The sequence below is a fragment of the Monodelphis domestica genome, chromosome 1 (assembly GCF_027887165.1).
Source record: "Monodelphis domestica isolate mMonDom1 chromosome 1, mMonDom1.pri, whole genome shotgun sequence".
Taxonomy (NCBI): Eukaryota; Metazoa; Chordata; class Mammalia; order Didelphimorphia; family Didelphidae; genus Monodelphis; species Monodelphis domestica.
In genome coordinates, this window is record NC_077227.1 from 409,960,502 (window position 1) to 409,986,344 (window position 25,843).

Here is a 25,843-nt window from a genome sequence, read left to right on the forward strand (position 1 = left end):
AGACCCCGCTATCTTTAAGGAAATCATCCAAGTTCCCTCCCCTCAGTTCTCACATCTACCAATCACTGTCCATGTCTTCCCTGTGCCAATGGTGGCTCTAGCTTAACCCAGGACCGCCCAGAGGTCTGTGGCTTTGCACATGTCTGTTGAAGGTCATATTCTCAATAATTAAATCTTGATCCTTTGCTGCAGCCCTTCCTAAATCCTGTTAGGACTGAGTGGGGTGGAAATTGTATTTTCCAAGACCTGGTTCTGTCATTCCAAGTATCTCTATTGTATCAATTCTAAAATCAATCATGACTCAAAGAAATTCCTGTCCTATGCTTAAGCATAGGTCAAAGCCCTTTCCATTGTTTAGCAAAAGGTTTCTGTCCTAAAGTAATCTTAAGAAGGGAGGAGGAGGAACCTCCCATGCCAATGGGGTTCACATTCCAATAGAGTTCCCACTATCAATAGGAAATTTTTCAAGTATGAAATTTCCCAATGGTGAAATTTCCAACATTTATAAATCTAAGAAATTTTAAGGTTTACACAACTCATCCCAGCAGCAAGAGTTAGAAAGAGAAATTCCCTTTAAAATCACCCTAGACAATATAAAATACTTAGGAATCTATCTGCCAAGACAAACTAAGGAACTATATGAACACAACTACAAAACACTCTCCACACAATTAAAACTAGATTTAAATAATTGGAAAAACATTAATTGCTCATGGGTAGGATGAGCTAACATAATAAAAATGACAATCCTACCCAAACTAATTTACTTATTTATTTAGTACCATACTCATCAAACTACCAAGAAACTTTTTTACTGAATTAGAAAAAACAACAACAAAGTTTATTTGGAAAAACAAAAGTTCAAGAACATCAAGGGAAATAATGAAAAGAATTCGAAGGAAGGTGGCCTAGCAGTACCAGATCTTAAAACTGTACTATAAAGTATTGATCATCAAAACAATATGGTACTGGGTAAGAGACATAAAGGAAGATCAGTGGAATAGACTTGGGGTAAATGACCTCAGCAAGACAGTCTATGATAAACCCAAAGATCCTAGTTTTTAGGACAAAAAATCCACTATTTGACAAAAGCTGCTGGGAAAATTGGAAAACAGTATGGGAGAGATTAGGTTTAGATCTACATTTCACACCCTACACCAAGATAAACTCAGAATGGGTGAATAACTTGAATATAAAGAAGGAAACTATAAATAAATTGGGTGAACACAGAATAGTATACTTGTCAGGTTTTTGGGAAAGGAAAGATTTGGGGGGGGTATTTTTTTAATTTAAGTTAATTTATTTAGTCAATTTAGAACATTATTCCTTGGTTACAAGTATCACATTATTTCCCTTCCTCCCCTCCCCTCACTCTTCCTGCAGCTGATGTGCAATTTCATTGTGTATTACGTGTGTCCTTGATCAAAACCTATTTCCATGTTGTCGGTGCTTGCATTAGGATGTTCATTTAGAGTCTACATCCCCAATCATATTCCCCTTGACCCATGTGATCAGGCAATTGTTTTTTTTCCCTGTTTTTACTCCCACAGTTTTTCCTCTGAATGTGAATAGTGTTCTTTCTCATAGATCCCTCAGAGTTGTTCAGGATCACTGCATTGCCACTAATAGAGAGGTCCATTACATTTGATTGTACCACAGTGTATCCATCTCTGTGTATAATGTTCTCCTGGCTCTGATCCTTTCGCTCTGCATCAGTTCCTGGAGGTTGTTCCAGTTCCCATAGAATTCCTCCACTTTATTATTCCTTTGAGCACAATAGTATTCCATCACCAACATATACCACAATTTCTTCAGCCATCCCTCATTTTCCAATTTTTTGCCACCACAAAGAGTGCAGCTATGAATATGCTTGTACAAGTCTTTTTCCCTATTATCTCTTTGGGGTACAAACCCAGCAGTGCTATGGCTGGATCAAAGGGTAGCTAGTCTTTTAGCACCCTTTGGGCATAGTTCCAAATTGCCCTCCTGAATGGTTGGATTAATTCACAACTCCACCAGTAATGCATTAACGTCCCAACTTTGCCACATCCCCTCCAGCATTCATTATTTTCCTTTGCTGTCATTTTAGTCAATCTGCTAGGTGTATGGTGACACCTCAGAGTTGTTTTGATTTGCATTTCTCTGACTATAAGAGATTTAAGAACACTTTCTCATGTGCTTATTAATAGTTATTATTAAAGAAATTAATAAAATTTCTTTAACTGAAAACTGCCTATTCCTGTCTCTTGCCCATTTATCAATTGGAGAATGGCTTGATTTTTTGTACAATTGATTTAGTTCCTTATAAATTTGAGTAATTAGACCTTTGTCAGAGGTTTATGTTATGAAGATTGTTTCCCAGTTGGTTGCTTCCCTTCTAATTTTGGTTGCATTGGTTTTGTTTGTATAAAACGTTTTTAATTTTGATTATATTAAATTTAAAAGGTTTTGTACAAACAAAACCAATGCAATCAAAATTAAAAGGGGAAGCAATAAATTGAGAAAAAATCTTCATAACAAAAACCTCTGACAAAGGTTTAATTACTCAAATTTATAAGGAACTAAATCAATTGTACAAAAAATCAAGCCATTCTCCAATTGATAAATGGGCAAAAGACAGGAATAGGCAGTTTTCAGTTAAAGAAATCAAAACTATCAATAAGCACATGAAAAAGTGTTCTAAATCTCTTATAATCAGAGAAATGCAAATCAAAACAACTCTGAGTTACCACCTCACACCTAGCAGATTGGCTAACATGACAGCAATGGAAAGTAATGAATGCTGGAAGGGATGCGGCAAATTTGGGACATTAATGCATTGCTGGTAGAGTTGTGGATTGATCCAACCATTCTGGATGACAATTTGGAACTATGCCCAAAGGGTGCTAAAAGACTAGCTACCCTTTGATCCAGCCATAGCACTGCTGGGTTTGTACCCCAAAGAGATAATAAGGAAAAATACTTGTACAAGCATATTCATAGCTGCACTCTTTGTGGTGGCAAAAATTTGGAAAATGAGGGGATACCCTTCAATTGGGGAATGGCTGAACAAATTGTGGTATATGTTGGTGATGGAATACTATTGTGCTAAAAGTAATAATAAAGTAGAGGAATTCCATGGAGACTGGAACAACCTCCAGGAAGTGATGCAGAGTGAGAGGAGCAGAACCAGGAGAACATTGTACACAGAGACTGATACACTGTGGTACAATCAAATGTAATGGATTTCTCCATTAGTAGCAATGCAGTGATCCTGAACAACATGGAGGAATCTACGAGAAAAACCACTATCCACATTCAGAGGAAGAAATGTGGGAGTAGAAACACCAAAAAAAATCAACTGTTTGAATACATGGATCAAAGGGATATGGTTGGGGATGTAGACTAAATGAATATCCTAGTGTAAACAACAACATGAAAATAGGTTTTGATCAAGGACACAAGTAATACCCAATGAAATTGTGTGTTGGCTGTGGGAAGGGTGGGAGGAGGGGGAGGAGTAGAATATGATTTTTGTAACCAAGGAATAATGTTTGAAATTGACCAAATTAAAAAAACAAAACAAACTGGCTTCTGACTGTATCATTACCAAAACTGCTCTCCCCAAAGTTACTACTGGCTATAACCAATAGTCTTCTCTCAGGCCTCATCTTCTCTTTGACTTCTGTGCAGCCTTTCACACTGTTAATCACTTGTTCCTCTGATATTCTCTTCTCTCTAGGTTTTCATGACACTGCTGTCTCCTAGTTCTCTCCCTGACTACTTCTTTGCTGTGTAAAATTGAGATTTGAACTCTGGACTTCAATCCCCACAAGCCCATGCTCCACTTCCCCAAAATGCTTTGTAATCTCACAGGAATTCTGAGGTGGGCCGAGATTGAGGAAGGATTTAAGCTGGTGGCAAAGGTTTTTGGGTCTCTTTTTGGACTTCCGTTTTGGAGCAGATGTGGCTCTTTCCATAATGTAGGTGAAGTCTTGTCTAGGCCACTCTGGCCTAGGCACGTTTTTCTTATCCTGTATTTTCCTTAATCCTTAATCTTCAATAAACCTCATAAAAATATAATACTCCTTGCAGAGAGAAACTAATTTCTACCTGCCTCAGTCTCCCCTAAATTTTAATCTTTACAGCTGGACCCTCTAACAGTAGGTGTCCTTCGGGGTTCCATCTTGAGCCCTCATCTTCTTTTATACTCCTTCACATTTAGTGATCCCAACAACCCCAGAGATTTGACGACATTTAATTGCCATGCAGATGAATCTCAAATCTGCCTTTCCTTTCCCAAACTCTCTCTATTGATGTCCAATCTTGAATTGACAACTGCCTTTCAGACATCTCAAACTGGACATCCAGAAGTTATCTTAAAACTCAGTATGCCCAAAATAGAACTCATTATCTTCTTCCTTTCCCTATTACTGTAGAAGGCAACACCATGTTCCCAGTTTCTTGGGCTCACAACCTGGGAGTCTTCCTAGATTCCTCTTCTCTCATCCCCATGTCCAAGCTGTTGCCAAGGCTGTAGATTTCAGCACTGTAACCTCTCACTATGTTCCCTTCTCTCCTCTGACACTGTCACCCTTCTGGTGCAGGCCCTTATCTCCTCATGCCTTGATTCCTACAATAGCCCAGTGGCTACTGACTACCTCAAGTTTCTTGACTTCCACCCATCCTCCATTTAAGCCACTAAAGTGCAGGTCCACCTCCCCCCCCTCCCCATTTGTTTGCTATTTTGCCTTTGGGATTAAACACAAAATGCTTATTATTCAAAACCCTTCATAATCTAATCTGCTCTTACCTTTCCAGCCTTCTAACACTCTAGTCCCCAAATAGGACACTCTGTCTCCTGGCTCTGGGTTTCTTTGGCTGTCCCCCAAGCCTGAACCACTCTGCCTCCTCCTACTAGACTTCCCTGGCTTCCTTTTAGAATCAACTAAAATCCCACCTTCTACACGAGGAATAAAAAGAATTAACTTGTTCTTCTCAGAGTGGACATCTATCTTAGACCCCATTAGGGAATGAAAGCCTATTTAGGGTTATAGAATAAGACCTCAAGGACATTTCATTGTTGCCACAGGCCCAGTGAGTTGGAAGGCTTATCTCAAGGAAGAAAACCACTAGGCATACTACCTCCTTATCTCCTCAGACCTTTAGGAGCCAGGAGTTCCTCTGGAGGACATGGCTATCTCTCCATAGCCTTTCCCCTCCCTGATGGAAGCTTGTGATGAGCTCATGCTATGTAACTTGTTTTCTGATTGGATGGATAATTTTTGTGCTTAGATTACAAGTTCAGACATGAGGTATTGGGCAGAGGGAGTGGGGGTCATGTCAGGAAATCTATAAAATGCTTGTTTCTGCACTCATGCATTGGGCATTGCCTTTAGGGCAATGGCCTCTTTCTCATGAGGAAGAATAAAGACTGCCTCTTCTACTACCCACTCTGACTCCAGGTTTATAATTATAATTTGGGTAACTGGTCATTTTCTTTTATCTCACCCATACAGGAAACCTTCCCCAACTCTTCTTCATTTGAGCACCTTTGATTATTTCCAACATTGTTTTGTGTGTATTTGTCTGCACGTTCTGTCCATTAGATTGTAAGCCCCTTTAGGACAGGGGTAACCTTTTGCCTTTTGTTGTAGTTCCAGGGCATAGCCCAGGGCCTGGAACATAGCAAGCATTTCATAAATACTGACTGCTAGAAGTAACCAGAATTGTTGATCTGTCCCTCCAAAAGGGGAGTGTGTAATGGGCAATAAGTTGACAGAAGAGGCGGAGCCTTTTTAGTAACCACACATGGCTGTTTATTTCATACAGCAATCTGTACAAATCGTATTTACACATATATATTCTTTACAGAATAAGTAAATCACCTGAAGATAGGAGAGAATGCTTTTTTTTTCCTCCTTGGCAAAAGGACATCCTCAGCTTCAACAAAGGAGCAAGGCAAGTGAACTTTCCTTCCTTTTTTCCCTCAGGGTATGAAAAGTTGGTTTACTTTCCTTTTAGGAAGTCTTTGGGTTGGGTGGAGTGATACAATTTTAGGACTCTGACTTCACCTCTTCCCTACTAATAATGAACACCTTTAGCATAGTAAGAGATCGGCCTCTGTAGCAAGAGGCTAATATGCTGCCCATCCTCCCCATCTCCTGACATCATAATCTGGTTGGGGTTCTACTCACTTCATTCAGGAAGGAGAATTTCCTCTATGGTTCACATCACAAGGATGGCCCCCTGGAATCCAACCACCTCAAGCTAGGCCACCCCTAGGCCCCTGGGGACGATTCTCATTACCTGGTTTGGACATTCTTGTCAAACCTTAAGAAGAATTTCACAAGATCCTTCCCTTCATCCTGCTTCAGTTTCTTTTAGTTTTAAAGTGCTTAGTGAAAATTCAATATTTGACACCCTTCCTACCTTTGGGAAGGCCCCTGCCCAAAAATTAAACCACCCATCCCATGCCCACCATGTGGTCAGCCCAGGCAAAGGTTTCTGGGTAAGAAAGGAGTGAAAGCAGGATGCACTAGGGCGGTGCATCTGACACCGTCACTTGTACCAAAATAGCTGTTAAAGAAAGACGTGCAGAGGAGACGGGGAAAGATTTAAGGGAAGATGGCTGAGCTGCTGTTTCACATTTGACACCCCAGTTTCTCAAAAGAAGCAGAAAAGGCACTTTTTTTCTAGTCAAGAGTCAACCTGACTCTGGGTATTGGAAAAGCCACTTTCTAAAGACTGGTGGATTTAAACTTGCTTCCCCCACATCCAGTGCCATAAGTTTGGGAGCTTGAGTTTGATTCCTCCAGGCTCCTGCTGAGCTCCATAGAGACTACAGTTTGCCCCTTGGAAACAAATGGCCAATTTCTAGCAATATTCCCTACAAAATAAGAAATTCCCTGGGGGAGAGAGAGAACTAAACCCATGAAGTGACAAAGAGGTAGTGAGTGGGTGTTTCTTTTGGAGAGAAAGGCAAACTCCTAGAGAAAAGCCCAAGACATTGAGAGACTAAAGGGAGAGTGGGTTTGGGCTGTTTACAAATACCAATTTGGGCTGACATACAAAAACACATGAGGGCAAGTAGTTTTCTGGGCCTTGTGTCCACCCTTCTAAGTTAGTAGATCTTTTACCATAGACAGAAAATTTGTAAAGCAAGTTAATATGTATATTCCAAAAATAGTAATAAGATGGCTTTTATAAGCCATTATGTGGCTCAGGGGCCAGGGGTAAGGGGGCGGCAGCTGGGGGAGAGGGAGAAGAGAGGACAAGCTCAACTTAGGACTGAATCCAAATAATCATTATCCACTTACACTTGACAGAATGTGCCCAAGGGATCCCTGGACTGGGAATATAGGATTCGCCCAGTGAACTATTTCATACCTGTCCTTTTGTTTCTCAACCAACTGCACTGGGAAGATGGAAAAAATTATCCTTGGCTAACTGGGTCATGTCAAAGTTTCACTGATCGGAGACCTCAGAAAGTGAACATGGAAATTAAAGTATGGTGGCCAATGGATTATCAGGATCCCATGATCAGTTCTGTTTAAGAACTTTCTCTCTGCTCTAATTGAAAACCTGCAGACCCTCTCTGGCTTTTGCTCATCCTTCTTCCAACCACTCAACTACTGGGATGGTTCCTTCCTCCTTTGTAAAAAAAGGAAGAGAGGCAAGGGAAGTCCCTGCAGTAAGGACAAGAGGCTTAGTGACTCAGGTTACTACTGGTCTCTCTTAATTCAATTGAGTCCAGTTCCAGTGAGCTCCAAAGACAAAAGGAAGTTAAATGAACTCAATTCCCTTGTCATAGGGGAAGGTGGCAGATATCTTCCCAATAAGAAACCCACTGCTTAATGACCAAAGAGATATAGAGGTTTAATACCATGGCCCTAAACAGCCTGTGGTGTTGAGGGAGCCCTTCCATTAGCCCCTAAAGTAAAGGCAAATCATGGACAGGGTAGGTAGGGGAGTGGGGATTAGAAAACCCTTGACATAAACCCTTTTAATAAAGGAATGCTAACTTCCTCCCAATCTTCCCATGGAAGGGTGAGAGGCTTGATTTAAAATAATAGGAGCCTCCTCCCCAGTTGTCAGGGAAATAGCTGTAGTTGAAATTTAGGGGCCCATTCAAGAGCACTCTTCACCACTGCTAAAGCAGCTGCCCCCAGAGCCACAGTCAAGCCCATCACTGCCAGCTTCACAAAGCGATTGGTCCTTGGTTTGGTCAGGATATTTTTTGTCCGATCTTCAGGCTGCAAGAACCCTCGGAAGCGCTGCCGCAATACCATGTCTGGCCTTTGCTGGGCAGATGCCAGCTCAAAGTCTTTAAAGGTAGAGGCTGCTGTTCTGCAAAGGAAAGTGACAGAGAATTTGTATAAGGAACAAAATGGATAGATAGTTCTTGTAAAGATTTCCCTTAAAAGGATCTGTGAAAGGAGCAGCTATGTAGCTCAGTGGATAGAAGCTATCCTGAAGGTCCTGGGTTCAAATCTAGCCTCAGACACTTCCTAGCTGCATGACCCTGGGTAAATCACTTAACCCCCACCATTTAGCCCTTTTCTCTTCTGTCTTGCAACCAATACACATTATTGACCTAAGATAGAAGGTAAGAGTTTAAGAATAGAAAAAAAAAAGACCCATGAAGTCTAAAACAGGAATTCAGTTACCTAAGTCTAGGTCTCTGGAACCAAATTTCCACAAACACATGCTCTTTTTTGAATATTACTCTGTCCAGGAAATTCTTCCAGATCTTCCAGTACCAGGAGCTCCCACTCACCTCTCAGCTTGCTGCTGAGCAACTTCTCTGGCAAGCTCAGAGGGAGGAAACTGAACAAAGAGATCTCCTGCTCTACTGATCAGAATTTCATACGGCAAGTCTTGAGGGATCTGGGACAAGAGATGGTGAACAGAGGCCATGTCACACTCACAATCGAGCACTTCTTGCTCTCGATGCAAAACAATCTGTAGAGATAAAGCCTGCAATGAGGACCTGAGAAAAGAGAATTATGCCCTGCCCATGAATACCCCATTCTTCTGGAAGATAGATATTAGTCATGGAAAAGCCTCTTCCAAAATTTCCTGCAAATCCCAGTCCTCCTTTTGGATGTAATGTTAACACATAGGTGGAGCAGTGGATAGAGCACCGGACCTGAAATCAGGAAGACCTGAGCTCAAAACTGGCTTCAGCTGCTTTCTTGTGTGACCCTGGGCAAGTCACTAAAGTAACCTTTGAGTACTTTGGTTTCTTCATCTATAAAATGGGGTTAATGATAAAAGCATCTATCTCCCAAGATTGTTGTGAGGATCAAACGAAAAATTTTTTCTAAAGTGCTGAAATATAGTAAGCATTACATAAATGTTAGCTGTTACAGAATATGGGCTTCAGTGCTGCCAGGATTAGAAATATTGCCATCTTAATATGATAGGGTGATGGATGTGGAATCAGGAAGACTTGAGTTCAAATGCAGATGTAGGCATTTACTAACAGTGCAAATAAATGACCTGAGCAAGTCTACCTGTTTGGACCTATCTGCCTTAATTGCTATCTTCTTCAATTACCTCCTGTGTAAAATGGGGATAATAATAGTGCCTACCTCTTAGGCTTCTTCTGAAGATCAAATGAGATAACAAAGTGCTTTGCAACCTTAAAGTGCAATATAAATGCTAAATTTTGTTATTATTATTATTACTAAACAAGGAAAGAGCCTTCTTGCTGGAGGCTTCAACCTGATATGACTGATTGTGTGAATACCTAAATAAGACCTTTGTGGGCACAAAGGTTCAAATGCTTCCCCACAGCCTTATTTAGATACCAAAAACAATGCTTTTAGGTAAAAAAAAAAAACAGAAGGAAGGAGGAGAGGCTTTGCCATGATTTTCACTGAATGCTTCTCTTGTCTTTGCTGATGTGGATACTACTACAGTTATCTTTTCTTTTCCCTTTCAAACCTGATTCTTCAGTAGGAAAGAAAGACTGGGCCAGTTCAAAATTCCTAGAAGCAAACACTCAAGAATCTCTTTCACATTCTCCTATGGCTTACTTCACCATCAAATCCAAGCTGTGTCCATCTTTCATCTTAGAAAAGCAGTGAAGGCAGACAGGTGGGGTGGTTGATTAAGCACTAGTCTGGAAATAGGAGGATGAGTTCAAATCCAGACTCAGATATTTACTAGCTTTGCGACCCTGGACATGTCACTTAACTTTGCCTGTTTCCTTATCTGTGAAATGAACTGGAGAATAAAATGGCAAACCACTCCAGTATGGGGTCACAAAGAATTTGACATGTCTGAAAAATGATTAAGACATAAAGAAGAGCCAACTTAATAAAAAGAAATAAAAGCAGTGGAGAATAGTCACAAAATGACCACTGGACCTTCAGATTTCATGACTACAGGCAAGTCACATCAATCCTCTGAGCCTTTTGTTTCCTTTTTATAACAGAAACAATTATTACCTATGTTCCTCACCTCACAATACTTTTGTAAATAAAGTGGTCTATGAATGTAATAGAATATGACTGTGCTATATATAAATTGTAAAGTGTTAAAAAAAATGGGACTTATTATGCTTCTAAAGACCCACTGTGTTCTTTCTGACTTGATTATGCTTTCATTCCTTAAGTGGATTGTTTCATGAATTGTGGTGGTGTGTAATTAGAATCGGTTATCCTAATTAAAAAAAAAGATTCCCAGCAGCCCACTCGCTTCCTGTCAATATGTGCTGACATAAACAGGATATAAATTCTGTGGAGTTTTGTCTCTTGCTATTGTCTTCCTGTCATGGCTTTGGTGGAGCCAGCTTTTGAGCAGGTAGAAAAATTTAGTCATATGGTTCTATTTTGTTAGATAATAAACTTTATAAAATATAATACTTGAAGTACTGGACATTAATTTAAATCCTACATTTATGGCAACCACAGAAATGGGGTTTAGAACCCTTAATTCTCTAAGGTATTTTAGTTTGAAATGAAACCATGTTTCTCCTGCTGAGCCATTGCTGTCACTCCTGCTGCCGACAAGCTGGGAGTCCTTGGAGCCACTCTCCAGAGGCTGGGAAAGTATAAGTCCCTTTTTTCCCTTACATTGCCAACAGATGAGTGCTTGCTGCTTGTCTTGGAAGTCTGGGTGTGTTTTCTTTAGGCAATAATTAGTCTCCTTAAGGGCTTTTACCTGAGGAGACACTTCCTTCCCACTTAACTCCTTGTCCACATGGCAAGGGAAGCAAGCTGCTTCCTGGCGTTTTTTACCCCTGGGGAGAGGGGAAGGAAGGTTACTCTTCTAAACTATAGACAGGAAGTAGAATTGCAAGCATGGCCAACCCTATGAAAAAGCTACCAGTTTTAGGATGTCTTTTCCTCTTACTGTTCCTGGGTACACTGGTCCTTGTGATTAGCTTGAATAATCCTGAGATTTAGGGGGAAAATTCATCTTCCTACACCCCCCCTGCCATTCTGGCCTGCCCAGTCTCTACAACACATCCAATATGAGATTCCTCCACACTATGCTCAGTGCGGAACTATCCCTCACTATGGGAAGATCCCAGAGGTGTGATCAAAGGAATCTAAATGGATGATGATACTGGGGAGGGGAAGGAACCTTAAAGAGTCTGGAGGTGAAATTTTTAAGCCTTTTCAGAGTCCATTGTTTTATGGAAGTTTCTGTAACAGAATTGGAAAAAAGGAGTCTTGAATTCAGTTCCTGTATCCTGTCACATATATTGTATTTTCTGGTTGCTTAAGATTTTATTTTGTTTATTAAGTTCACATATTGGTTCTAATCTAATATATTCTGTTATACTATATCACTTTAAGTTACTATGTTTTGACAATTAGCTATATGTGCTATTACATTGTCTTTATTTGTACCTCCCCATATGACTGGACTGGAGAAAATACCATTTAAAAGTCCCTTTGAGTTGTTTGTAACAAGAGTTAAGGGTCCATTTAGTAGCTCAAGTAAAGTGCTATAGCACTATTATAATCCCCACCTCTTCATTTATAAAAATGTAATGGATGAGACATATAAAGACATGCCATATACAGCTGTTACAGTCTCATCCATGAGGTAGGAAGGTTTTCGGGGGGAGGAGGGGGTGCCACAGGAGCATAGCACCTCTGGATGGCTTTCAAGAAGGGAGCATTACCCAGGTAGCCTAGTGGCTTCTGGATGTTTTTTTCTATTTGTAACTCTTCAGCTTATTCTACTCCTCCACCAGAATGATCTATATTCCTGGTGATGTTTTAGACTCAAAAGGTTTTCTTGAGGGGGCAGCTGGGTAGCTCAGGGGATTGAGAGCCAGGCCTAGAGACGGGAGGTCCTAGGTTCAAATCTGGCCTCAGACACTTCCCAGCTGTGTGACCCTGGGCAAGTCACTTGACCCCCATTGCCTAGCCCTTACCACTCTTTCTGTCTTAGAGCCAATACACAGTATTGACTCCAAGATGGAAGGTAAGGGTTTAAAAAAAAAAAAGGTTTTCTTGAATTAGCTGCTATACTACAGGGAAGCAATAAATGTAGGACTTAAATTAATGTCCAATACTTTAAGTATTATATTTTATAAAGTTTACTATCTAACAAAATAGAATCATGTGACTAAGTTTTTCTACCTGCTCAAAAGCTGGCTCCACCAACACCGTGACAGGAAGACAAGAGGGAGATATGGAACTCCACAGAATTTATATCCTGTCTACGTCAGCATGTATCAACAGGAAGTCGAGCTATGACTGGGAATTGTAGGTTTTTTTTAGGGTAACAGATTCTAATTACACAGTGGTGAAAACAATTCAACCCCTGGTGGCCAACCTTCTGATGACTGGCACCTCTGAATTGGATAATCTGGTGCAGACAATAGTTCACTGCCTGGCTGGTACACAAAACCTCTTCAGCTTGAGAAAGTCCAAGGAAGCTGGGGTACTGCTGGCTGGCATAACTTTTTGAGAGCCCAGAACCAGCAGGTGAGATCTTGGGAGTTAGAGTAGGGCTTTCCTTGAGCTACTATTATTATCATTATCAGTATTAGCATCTACTTTTTCTTTTCCTTCAAGCCCATAGTTTTTATTTCTATCCCCACACCCTATTTTTTTCCCACTTTGTCCTGTGTACCACAGCACAAACCAAGGCACATAAGAACATTGCAGTTGAACAAACTGTGCCACAGTTCAGCCATACTGGGAAGCAATTTGGAACTACCCTGGCAGACATAATCTTTGACCCCACTAAACCATTACTAGGCTCTACTCATAGTATCCCCAACATGGAAACTAAGGGGTTACCCATCTCTTAGGGAATAGCTAACAGACAGTGGTCTATGAATGTAATGGAATATGACTGTGCTATAAGAAGATATGAAATGGAAAATTACAGGACACCAGGGAGACCTTTATGAACTGAAGCAGAGTAAATGAGCAGAACCAGGAGAACAATTGACACAATGACAGTAACAACTTTGGAAGTCTTTAGAATTCTAATTAATGCAATGATAAATCATAACTGATGATGATCATACCGCTCAACTTCTGCCAGAGAAGAGATGGATTTAAAATCCAGAATAAGACAGTCATTTCTAGACATAGCCAACAGAAGAAACAGCTTTGCCTGTTTATGCAGGTTTGTATGGGTATGGTCACTCCCCCAATATTCAAATGAGGAGTGAGGCAATGGGAGGGATGAATAAAAATCACTTGTAAAAAAAATTTTTTTTTCTTTTAAAAAGAGGGAGAGAGTACCCTAGCTCCAGCAGCTATTTTTCCTCTCCCTCTAATTTGGGTGGAAAGAAACATGGACAAAAAAGAGAAACACATTATTTGGGGTTCAAATGAACCTGTCCAGTTCTACTCCCAGGCATTTTTGCTCCTGAAGGTAGAACAAAAACTTTCTTAACTGACCCTTTCCAAGGAAAGTCATTGGACTGATGTCACAAACTTATGGCTAATACCTACCACAGCAGCAAAGTAAATGGGCATCAGAGGGTGGCAGGCCAGGAAGAAGTCATACAACCGTACCACATGCCTGAAGTCAGACAGGACATGGCCAAACCAGGTGATCAGCCAGCTGAGTGCAAAGATGGTCCCCACCTCCGCACTAAGAGCCAAAGGAAATCCAGTTGTTAGATTCTGTTGCAGCTTTCCTCCACCTTTTCCCTCCCTTGTTGGCTGCCCCAGCCTCAGATTTAGTGACATTTATTTGAGAAATCTGTTTTCTGGCAACCTTCTCCATCAAGGATTGTATTCCCTAAGACTATTCAGTGTCCAAGTTGTGAACCGTAATAGTAGAGGCAGTTTGATGGTGCAATGAGCTCTGGGCCTGGTATCAGGAAGACTTAAGTTTAAATTCAGTTTCAGTTATTTCCTAGCTGTGTGATCCTGAGTTAACTACTTACCCTTTGTATGCCTCAGTTTTCTCAACTGAAAATGGGGTTAATAATTGCACTAACCTCCTGTGGCTTCTGTGAAGATCAAATGAGCTATCTGTAAAGTGTTAGCAGAGTGCCTTAAGAGCTTAATAAGTGCTTGTTCTCTTCCCTTCCCTAATGTCTCCAACAGAATCCCATGATGCCTTCCTGATGTAGTATGGGTCCTAGTTATATTGCTTCAAAAAAAGGCATTACGGTATAATGGAATGAGCAAATAGACTAAGAGTCAAAGGACCCAAGTCCCAGCTCTACTAGATATTATAGTATATATATATATATATATGGTATATAGTAAATTATTTCTCATCTCTGAGTCATATTTTTTTGAGGTGTAAAATTAGCCAATTAGCTGTACAATGAGGAAACCAGGTGGCTCAATGGATAGAAGGAGAAGATCTGAGATCAGATCTGGCTTCAGTCACTTCTTGGAGCTGTGTAATCCTGGTCAAGTCATTTAACTTCTGTGTGTTTTAGTTTCTTGATCTGTAAAATGGGAAATCATAATAGCACCTATCTCCCAGGGTTGCTGTGAGGATCAAATGAGATAATAACAGTGCTGTGTCTGGTTCATAGTAAGCACTATATAAATGCTAGCAATTATTATTAAAACAAGAATTTATAATTCTTGCACTATCAACTCTGCATGATTGAGATGAGAATATAGTACCTCATAAAATGCAAAATCCATATGAAAGGAGCAGCTAGGTGGCTTGGTGGAGAGACAGGATTAGAGAAAGAAAGGCCTAGGTTCAAATCTGACCTCAGACACTTGCTAGCTGTGTGACCCTGGGCAAGTTACTTAACTCCCATTGCCTATCCCTTACTGCTCTTCTGCCTTAGAACACAGTATTGATTCTAAGACAGAAGGTAAGGGTTTAAAAAAAATACCATATTGAAGGTGAGATTTTTTTTTGGTGGAGGCAGGGGAGGAGATAGTTATAGATTAGTAGAAAGGGCATTGGGCTTAGAGTCCAAAAGCCTGGATTCAAGGCCTGGCTCCACTACCTGTGACGTTTCCCTTATAATGTTATCTACATGAACTACCTGAGAAGACTATTTTAAGGAAAGGGTTTTATAAACTATAAGAAACTACAGAAATATCAGCTACTGTTAATTATGGCTCGCAAAGCAACTGATGGCACTATGCCACTCCCCAACTGGTCTACAAATCTAAAAAACATGGGAGGGGAATTAAAGTCAAATGTTTCCTATTCCCACCATTCTTACAAAGAGGGCATTTCTGATTACCTCCTTTCAATATTCAGATCTATTATTCTGAGGCTCTGGCAGTGCATTCTCTTAATTGGGAAATACAGATGCTTTCAGCAATCTGCAAACTTAATGTAACTAAAATCTTAAGGGTAAATACTTTAAAATAAAATATTTCTATTACTAGAGACTAATTTAATTTTTACAGTTATGGTCCTTGGCGACCAAATAATTATTACATTCAGTCTCAACCATAAAATTTAACTTTTACAATACTTAAGAGATGAAATGAAAGCATCTTTCCACGGATGACACCCAAATCAATACATCTAGCTTTAATCTCACTTCCAATCTCCCACTGCCAGTTGAGTGCTGGCCATTTCCACCTAGGACAAACCATAGGCCTCTTAAATTCACTATTTCCAGAGATGGCTCAGTAGATTAAGAGCCAGACCTAGAAACAGAAGGGCCTAATTTCAAATCTGACCTCAGACACTTGCTAGCTATATGACCCTGGGCAAATCACTTAACCCCTTACTGCTTTCTCATAGCTTTTACTGGTCTTCTAACTTAAAACCAATATGTAGTATTGATTCTATGTTGGAAGGTAAGGGTTAAAAAAAAAATTCAACAATGTCCAAAGCAGAACTCCTCACTGTTAGCCAAGCACTTCCCTCTACAGAATTGCCCTTCTTTCTGTGGAGATTATTTTTCTTTCCTAGTCACTCAGGTTCCTAGTCTTGGAGCTTGCTTTGCCCCTTTCCTCTCCCTTGTCACTTCTACTCAATAGCAGAGAGGTTCAACTTCTTTTACTACTTTCCCATCTGTCCTCTTCTCTCCATTTGCACTGTCAATTCCAGCCCTGACTAGTTATCTTAACTAGCCTCCAATTTTAGTCTTTTCTCTCTCCAATCCATATTCCATATAGCCACTAAAATCATCCTTCTGAGGCATCAGACTTACTAGACTTACTATTCAAAAGTCTTCAGCAATACCTTAATGCTTTTAGGATAAATTATAAGCTCAATCCTCCACAATCTGGGTATACCAGCCTTCCCTGTTCCATGGTTCTCTATGTTCCAAACAAATTGGACTAGCAGCTGTTCCCTGAATTCAGCAATCCATCTCATGCCTCTATGGATCTGGATTTGGCTCAAGTCATCCTCCACACTCACTGTGTACTATTTTCCTCTCAGAACCATGTTAGGAATCACCTCCTTCACAAGATAGAACACTCTCTCATCCTTCTCCTTGCCACTTCCCCAAGTAATTAACACCATCCCCCTTCAAATTATCTTGTGCTTATTTATGTGTCTGCCTACCTATCATTTCCCCACTCTGGAATACAAGCTTCTCAAGGGGAAAGCCTGCTACCTTCTGTCTGTGTAATCCCTGGGTCTACCACCATGTTTTGAGCATAATAGGTACTTAACAAAAATTTGCTAAATTTAATTTCTTTTCCTACAGATAAGCCTTAATGACCAATAGGAGCTTTTCAGAAATCTAAACAACTGGAGAAATAAATCCATTCTTAATCTGCAGATACTTTCTACTACTGGAACTGAGAATCACTCAGGCAAAAATCCAAGATCCAAAGATTCATTATGTCCAAGGGTTCAGTGGGTTTATTCATCTGCTGAGCATGAAACAAAGTAAAGCCTGCCTGCCCAGCCATAAAAATTAACATAAATTTAAGATGATCATTGAAATAGGTTTGGATTTCCTAAAGAGGGAAAAGTTGGGAAATCATGCTATTGTATACCTCTGCATGAAGTCATGGAGCTCGGGATTCACCTGATCTATGATGGGCATCAGGTAGTTTAATATATGCTTGGTATTATCCATTGTTGGGTCCATGAAATCCCTGGGGTGAAACAAGAGAAAGAGTTTGGTCAGGCCAAAGCTAGATTAAGCCCTACTTTTTTTTTTTTTAATGATAGAAAATGCAACTGTCATCTTTGTCAAGATACCTGAGGTGGTGAGTGGAGAGTTTCTCCACTAATGATGTGGCCAATCTCTCACCCACAACAAGCAGAAATGTGACCACGATGTCATGGTAGCCCTGGTAGTAGTGCAGCTGGGGATTTCGTTCCAAAACATATAAAATGATGTCAATCAACTCCTCTTGGAGCCCTTCTCTTTGTTCACTAGGCATGCCTGGAGATGGAGAGAGATAAGCATGTGAGTATGGCCAAGAAAAAGAAGGACCAGAGCTGGCCTGCCCAAGTATAGAATGGTGGCTTTACAGGAAATGTGTGATCAAGAAATGAATCCTCTTGCCATCAGTCTACAATGGATCTTTGGGACTAATTTCTGGACCGATGCACAGGCCACCTGTCCTGCATTCCTCATACTGGTTTCTCTGGCTTTAATCAATCCAAAACAAGAGTAGCCTGATTAATCTTTATGAAGAAATATGATCATGGCTTTCTGCTCCAAATTCTTGGTTACTGTCTACTGAATAAAATTAAAATACTTGAACTTGGGACTCAGTACTCTTCATATCCTGGCACCACCTCACATTTCCAGATTTATCTCAGCCCATTCCACATTCTTTCACTCTACCATCCAGCCAGCTGAAATGGGACAGCCTGCTATGTTGTGCTTGTAGCCTATGGTTTTCTGCTTTTGTATCTCTCTGCCTGCAATTCCCTACTCCATTTCTGCCTGTTGAAATCTTACCCATTTTTCAGCTCGGCTCAAAAGTCACAGCCTTTGTGAATCTATTTCCACTTTCCTTTTTTTAGATCTCACAAAATTCTTTGTACCTCTGTCCTAGTTTATGCTATCATTAATTTGTGTATATAGGCAGCTAGGTGATGCAGTGAATGGATGGGGGTCTACAATTGGAGTCAAGGAGACTTCAGTACAAATCTACACAAATACTTATTAGTTATGTGACCCCAGGAAGGTCATTTAACTGCTGGCTGCCTCTGTTTCTTCATCTGTAAAATAAGGATAATAAGTGCACCTACTTCCCAAGGTTGTTTTGAGGACCAAATGAGATATTTATAAAGCATTCTGCAAACCTCCAGTGCTATATAAATACAATTACAATTACTGATAATCCTAGCACCCACAAGAATATAAATTCTGTGAGGACTGATTAACTAATTAAAAAAACTAATTAAAAATTATTTATTTTTTTACTAATTAAAACTAATTAAAAACTAATTAAAAATTCCCCCTAGTACTTTGTAGTATGTTTTACATATACTAGGTGCGTAATGTTTAGTTTAATGGAAAACTGTTGCATTTTACCTCCAGCTCTCCTGTTAGCACTACTACATAAAGCACTAGGCCTCTGCACCATGACTGCTGGGAAGAACTCAGAGGCTGGGCCTGCAAACTATCACTGGGATGGAAAGCTACAAACCTAGGCCAACAGGGCTGCCTGCTCCTTCCACAGCAAAACATGGGAACTGTGTACTATCATGTCTTTCTCAGAATCCTCAAGTAAGAAAAACATTAGGGACTATCTGGCCTAATCCCTGCCCAATTCACAAGAGTGCTTCTGGAATAGAACATAAGCTCCCAGAGGGCAGTGATAATTTCTTTTTTGTGTCTGAATCCCCAAAATGAAGCACAATGCCTCACACACAGATGTTTAATAAACATTACTGAATATTTTTATTTTTGGCTAACAATTTTTTATTAAATTCCTATTTTTCTACTCTTCCCACTCTATTGTTCACATTAAACCTTCAAGCTTAGAGACCTCAAATCCCTTGCTCTCTACTTATTTTCCCAGTCCAACTTGCCCACTCTAGCTTAGCTTGATTCCTTACTGCAACCTTGATCCCAAAAGTTGGTCATTTAAATGTTTCACTAGATACTAATCCAGGATTCCTTATCCCCTTGACCTTCCTAAACTACAAAGTCCCATACCTGGATTATCTCAATTTTTAAATTTCTCTCTTCCTGTTACTGAGCTGCTGAGTACTGCTAAAGAAAGAGAAAAATAACAAAACTGGGCTGATTCCAGTCATTACAAATAATTTCAACTGGGTCCCTCCTGCTGACTGAAAAACCAATTTTGTCCTTATTCACTCTATCTTATTCCTCATATGTCCCAAATTTTTTCTCCTCTCCTGCATAGTCTTAATCTACATCCCAAACTTAGACCAATCTATTCCACTGTGAAGATCGAGATGAATCATTACGAGCCTCCAACATCTTCAAATCTCAGTACTATCACCCACGGTTTCCTCTGGTTACAGAAGATCAATCGATCCTTCCTTCCTTCCCTCCCATCCTCCTCTCTTCTCTCTCTTGCTCTCTCCCCCTAATACATGTAATAACAATTTTCAAAAACCATTTTCTAAATTATAAGATCCAAATTGTCCTTTTCCCTCCCTTCCCTTCCCCCTCTCAGAGATGACAAGCAATTTGCACATCTCTCTTTCTAAATGAAGTTAATCCTCCTACCTACATCTTTGATCTGATCCCTTTCTACCTCACATAGAAATTCAGAGTTGAAAGGAACCCTCGTGACTAGCTAGTTCAACCCATACCTAAAGGAGAATCTTCTCAATATATCCAACAAAATGATAATCTAGCCTTTGCTTAAAGGCTTTCAATAAGGGGAATCCACCACTTAAGGGCAGCCTGTTCCATTTTTGAGCAGTGTTATTTATCAGGAGTTTTTCCCTTAATATTAAATACAAACATGCCTCTTTCCAGATTTCATTAATGGTACTTATTTCTGCTCTCTGCAAAATATCTTTCATCTATGGGGAAAGTTCCTTGAAGATAGTTATCATGATGGATGAACAAGTTGTGGTATATGGTTATAATGGAATACTATTGTGCCATAAGAAATGACCAACAGGATGATTTCAGAAAAACCTGGAAACATTTATACAAACTGATATAAAGTGAGGTGAGCAGAGCCAGGAGAACATTGTATACAGTAAGAAATATTGTGCAATGATTGCCTTTGAAGGACAAAATTATTAACAGCAGTGCAACTATCCAAGACAACCTCAAGGAACTCATGATGAAAAATGCTATCCACAGCCACAGTAGGAAATGTCAGGAGCCTGAATGTAGATCAAAGCACATTGTTTTTCACTTCATCTCCTTCATGGATTGTTTTCTGTATGTGAGATCTTTTTTTATGGCATAAGGAATATGGAAATATTCCAAATATGTTACATGACAGTATTGGCATAACCTATGTAATTTTATTTACTGTTTTAGGGAGCAGGGAGAGAAAGGAAGGAGGAGAATCGAGGTCAAAAAATGTCAGAAAACAATTATTAAAAATTGTTTCTAGTGGCAGCTAAATGGCTCAATAGATAACCAGACCTGCAAACAAAAGGTCTTGTGTTCAAATTAGGCCTCAGGCACGTCCTAGATATGTGACCATGAGCAATTCACAACTGCAATAGCCTAGCCCTTTCTGCTCTTCTGTCTTAGAACCAATACACAGTACTGATTCTAAGATGTAAAGTATGGGTGAAAAAAATTTTTTTTCTACATTTATGAAAAACAAAAATATTTTAAAAGATACCTATCATGACACTGTTTCTTCTCCAGGCTAGACATCCACTTTTGTTCAACTGATGTTTAGAAAAAATTTAAGGTCCTTTATCATTTTACTCTCTTCTCTCTAGAATATGGTATCCAGAATACTACAAAATATGGTCTGATCAGGGCACAATTAATCCTTATTTCTGGATATTAATTAAACTTTTCTTAATTCAATCTAAGATCACATTAGTTTACTTGGTTGCCACATCAATCACATCATGGACTCATACTAAACATGTTATCTATTAAAACCCTTAGATTTTCCAGAAGAGAGAAATAAGGACATAAAAGTTGTATCATGTTACTACATGTACCAAGTCCACACAACTAAAGATAGAATTCAGCCAAAATCACAAATCTTCTGTTTCTAATGTGCTTGTCACTGAACCAAGGTGCCTCTCAGATTAGCTGATGCCCCAGAAATGTGAAGGTTTCATTGATCTCCGCAGAGTACATATAATACCATTTTTTAAACTTCATTTACAGGAAAATTTGGGACCATCTATCTCCTATTTATTTGCACACAAATGCTATTCTCTTTGTATTTTCTTCCCAAAACTTACAAGAATTCCTTATTGTTGGCTGCAGGCACTTTGGTCAAGGTGTAATTCAGTCATAGATACCATAGAAAGAGGCAGTAACTCTTAAGCAATAATGTTGTAGTAGATTGAGCATGTTCTTGGCCAAGTAAAGCAAAGGAGATAGGCAATATCAAATCTCTACTTTCCCAATATTTATTTCACAAATGTTAGTATCTCAGGCTTTGCCAAGACCTAAGAAGTAACTAGTTCAAACCCTTTTTTAGTCTGTATATGATTTTATTTAATCATGTTTCGACTATGCAGCAATTGTTGGGTTTTGCTTTCTTATCTATATTGTCACTGACTTTACTGGAATGTTTAAACATTTAGGGTTATGATGGTTAAGCTTGCATCACCATTTACTTTTTATATTGATTTTTATTCCCCTTCTGCTTTTAAGTACTTTCTCTCAGCAATTAGTTTTTGTGATACACTTTGCTGCTAGTCTATTCCCAAGGCTATCCTTGGGAACAAGAGGGGACTCTTGTTCACCTGTCCTATAGCAAACACTCTGAATTTACTTAAATTGTAACATCTTTTTTATTCCCTTGCATCTCTTTTGAATTTTCTCTTCTCCCACTTGGTTAAGCTTGTGGCCAGAAATTTTCCCTTTCTACTCTCCAACTTTTTATTTTATAAAGTAAACATTCTTTTGTTGATCTTCTTTCCAATAAGTTTTCCTTTACTTTGTCCTCCTTATTTCTAAATTTATTCTAAATTCCATCTTATGCCTCATCCAACACACTCACACTTCTTTATTTCCTTATTCAATGTAGAGAGTTCTGAATTATCAACTTTAAACTCCCTCTTCTATTCCATTTTTGTCATTGTAAAATGGGGACAATAATAGTGAATTGCCTCCCAATTTCTTTGAAGGGTTGAATGAGATATTTTTAAAGCACTTAGCACAGTGCTGGCACATAATAAACATAATAAATTAATGCTTCCTTTCTTCTTTTCCTTCTTTCTTCCTCTCACTTTCCCTTCCTGGGAATAATTTTTAGTGGTACTCTTTTCTTTTCACTTTCTGGGACAAGACCCTCTTCTAAGTCCTATTATAATGGTGTTTCACAACATTTAAATACAAGAACTTTGTATATAAGGTTCTCCTCCCATTTTCCTCTTTTCTAATGCCTTCTGTTTCCTACTGATGAAACTTTTCACTGTTATCTCTTTACAGAGGACAGATTCACTTGTAGGCAGGCAACAAAGGAGTCTAGGGAGTATTAATTCAATTCTTCCTCCTTCCTATCCTCTGATTTTTTATATTTCTAGCCCTTTGCTTCCTTTTTCTTCCTTGAGGATCCCTCTTTATCTTTCAGTTCAACATTTTTCTTTTCTTTAACCAATAGCCTTTAAGAATGAGACAACAAGGGGGCAGCTGGGTAGCTCAGTGGATTGAGAGCTAGCCCTAGAGACGGGAGGTCCTAGGTTCAAATCTGGCCTCAGACACTTCCCAGCTGTGTGACCCTGGGCAAGTCACTTGACCCCCATTGCCTAGCCCTTACCACTCTTCTGCCTTGGAGCCAATACACAATATTGACTCCAAGATGGAAGGTAAGGATTTAAAAAAAAAAAAAGAACGAGACAACTGATTTTTATTAGTCTTTTCTAGATGACTGTATTTATTTACCTTTGTTGGGTTTCTATTGCTAATATTTTGCTGCCCTTTTTTCCTCTTCAGCAGCGCCTCAGCTGCCTTTTAAAGGTCAAAGTTTATCTTTTTATCTTTTTTCCACTGATTATTCAGAACTTTATAGATGGATAATTATGGGCAGTAGACTGAATTCCTTTACTTTCAGAATGTAGTACTGCATTCACTTTTCCATTGTCGCACGATGGAGGAATAATCCTGAGTTATTCAAACATGGTGTTCCTTCACATGTGAAGGTCTCTCTCCAGGAAGCTTACAAAATTTATTGTTATTGGATTTTAAACATGATTTGCAAGGATATCCAGGGAAATAATGAAAAAATGCAAATGAAGGTGGCCTTACAGTCCCAGATCTCAAACTATATTACAAAGCAGTGGTCATCAAAACAATTTGGTACTAAGAGACAGAAAGGAGGTTCAGTGGAATAGACTTGAGGTAAATGACCTCAGCAAGATAGTCTATGACAAACCCAAAGACCCCAGATTTTGGGACAAAAATCCACTATTTGATAAAAACTGCTGGGAAAATTGGAAGACAGTGTGGGAGAGATTAGGTTTGGATCAACACCTCACACCCTACACCAAGATAAACTCAGAATGGGTGAATGACTTGAATATAAAGAAGGAAACTAAGTAAATTAGGTGAACACAGAATAATATACATGTCAGACCTTTGGGAAGGGAAAGATTTTAAAACCAAGCAAGACTTAGAAAGAGTCACAAAATGTAAAATAACAATTTTGACTACATCAAATTAAAAAGGTTTCTTATAAACAAAACCAATGTAACTAAAATTAGAAGGGAAACAACAGATTGGGAAACAATCTTCATAACAAAAACCTCTGACAAAGGTCTAATTACTCAAATTTATAAAGAATTAAACCAGTTGTACAAAAAAAATTAAGCCATTCTCCAATTGAAGAATGGGCAAGGGACATGAATAGGCAGTTTTCAGTTAAAGAAATCAAAACTATTAATAAGCACATGAAAAAGTGCTCTAAATCTCTTATAATCAGAGATGCAAATCAAAACAACACTGAGGTATCACCTCACACCTAGCAGATTGGCCAACATGACAGCAAAGGAAAGTAATGAATGCTGGAGGGGATGTAGCAAAGTGGGGACACTAATTCATTGCTGGTGGAGTTGTGAATTGATCCAACCATTCTGGAGTGCAATTTGGAACTATGCCCAAAGGGCGATAAAAGACTGTCTGCCCTTTGATCCAGCCATAGCATTTGTACCCCAAAGAGATAATAAGGAAAAAGACCTGTACAAGAATATTCATAGCTGCGCTCTTTGTGGTGGCAAAAAAGTTGGAAAATCAGGGGATGCCCTTCAATTGGGGAATGGCTGAACAAACTGTGGTATATGTTGGTGATGGAATACTATTGTGCTCAAAGGAATAATAAAGTGGAGGAATTCCATGGAGACTGGAACAACCTCCAGGAAGTGATGCAGAGTGAAAGGAGCAGAACCAGGAGAACATTGTACACAGAGACTGATATAGTGTGGTACAATCAAATGTAATGGACTTCTCCATTAATGGCAATGCAATGTCCCTAAAAATCTGCAGGGATCTAGGAGAAAAAACACTATCCTCAAGCAGAGGACAAACTGTGAGAGTAAAAACACTGAGGAAAGGTAACTGCTTGACTACAGGGGTGGAGGGGATATGATTGAGGAGGGACTAAATGAGCATCTTAATGCAAATACCAACAACAAGGAAATGGGTTTGGAGCAAGGACACATGTGATACCCAATTGAATCTCGCGTCGGCTAGGAGAGCGGTGGCGGGAGGGGGGAAGGAAAAGAAAATGATCTCTGTTTCCAATGAAGAATATATGAAAATGACCAAATAAAATAATGTTTAAAAAGTAAACAAATAAACATGATTTGCCTTAAAGTGTGAAGTGTTAAGTTTTCATCCTAGAAGCAATCTGTGGATTTGTTAGTTTAGTGCTTTGTTGTCTTTATTCAAAAGTTCTGGGCAGTTTCTCCTGTATTTTTTCCTATAGTATATTATTCAGGTTTTCTGATTTGCCATGTTGTATAACAAACTAATTGCATGGAGAAAGTATTGATTTAAAAGAAAGGAAATAAAAACCAGTACAAAAAGTAGTTGAAGACACATGAGGGTCCTTTGATTCTTAAGTTATATCTGCGTGTCCTGTCTTCAAGGTTAGATTCTTTGACTTGTAGAGAATTCATGCAGTCTAGCATTATTATGTTATGCACCTCTTCTGATTTTATTTCACTCCTTTACTTTTTTTGGTTCCAAAGCAAATGAACATCATGTCTTTTAAGTTCTATACTCTGCTATTTCTTTCCCTTTACAACCTATTTTAATAATTTAATTTCTCATCTTTTCTAATAATTGTATTTCTCTTTTGAACAATTCTGAAGTTTCTTGCTATTGTTTCATTGATCTCTGTTGAGTCTACAAACCTTTCTTTTTGATCAAAGAATTCTG

General features: G+C 39.2%; 1 protein-coding gene across 3 annotated transcripts in view; it reads right to left on the minus strand.

Annotated features, from left to right (window-relative positions):
• Positions 1-5,774: 5,774 nt before the first annotated feature.
• TBC1D20 (TBC1 domain family member 20) overlaps positions 5,775-25,843 on the minus strand; it is a 41,245-nt gene continuing 21,176 nt past the window's right edge. For 2 of the 3 annotated variants that reach the window (XM_007474490.3, XM_007474489.3), the window contains 5 exons: positions 17,572-17,758; positions 17,364-17,465; positions 13,920-14,061; positions 8,759-8,943; positions 5,775-8,328 (listed from right to left, as the gene is read on the minus strand). In XM_007474490.3, the coding sequence (XP_007474552.1) occupies positions 8,073-8,328; positions 8,759-8,943; positions 13,920-14,061; positions 17,364-17,465; positions 17,572-17,758 (872 nt within the window). In that variant the 3' untranslated portion in view covers positions 5,775-8,072. Of the gene's footprint in view, positions 8,329-8,648; positions 8,944-13,919; positions 14,062-17,363; positions 17,466-17,571; positions 17,759-25,843 lie in introns of all 3 variants that reach the window. The other variant, XR_008915237.1, reaches the window with a different exon arrangement.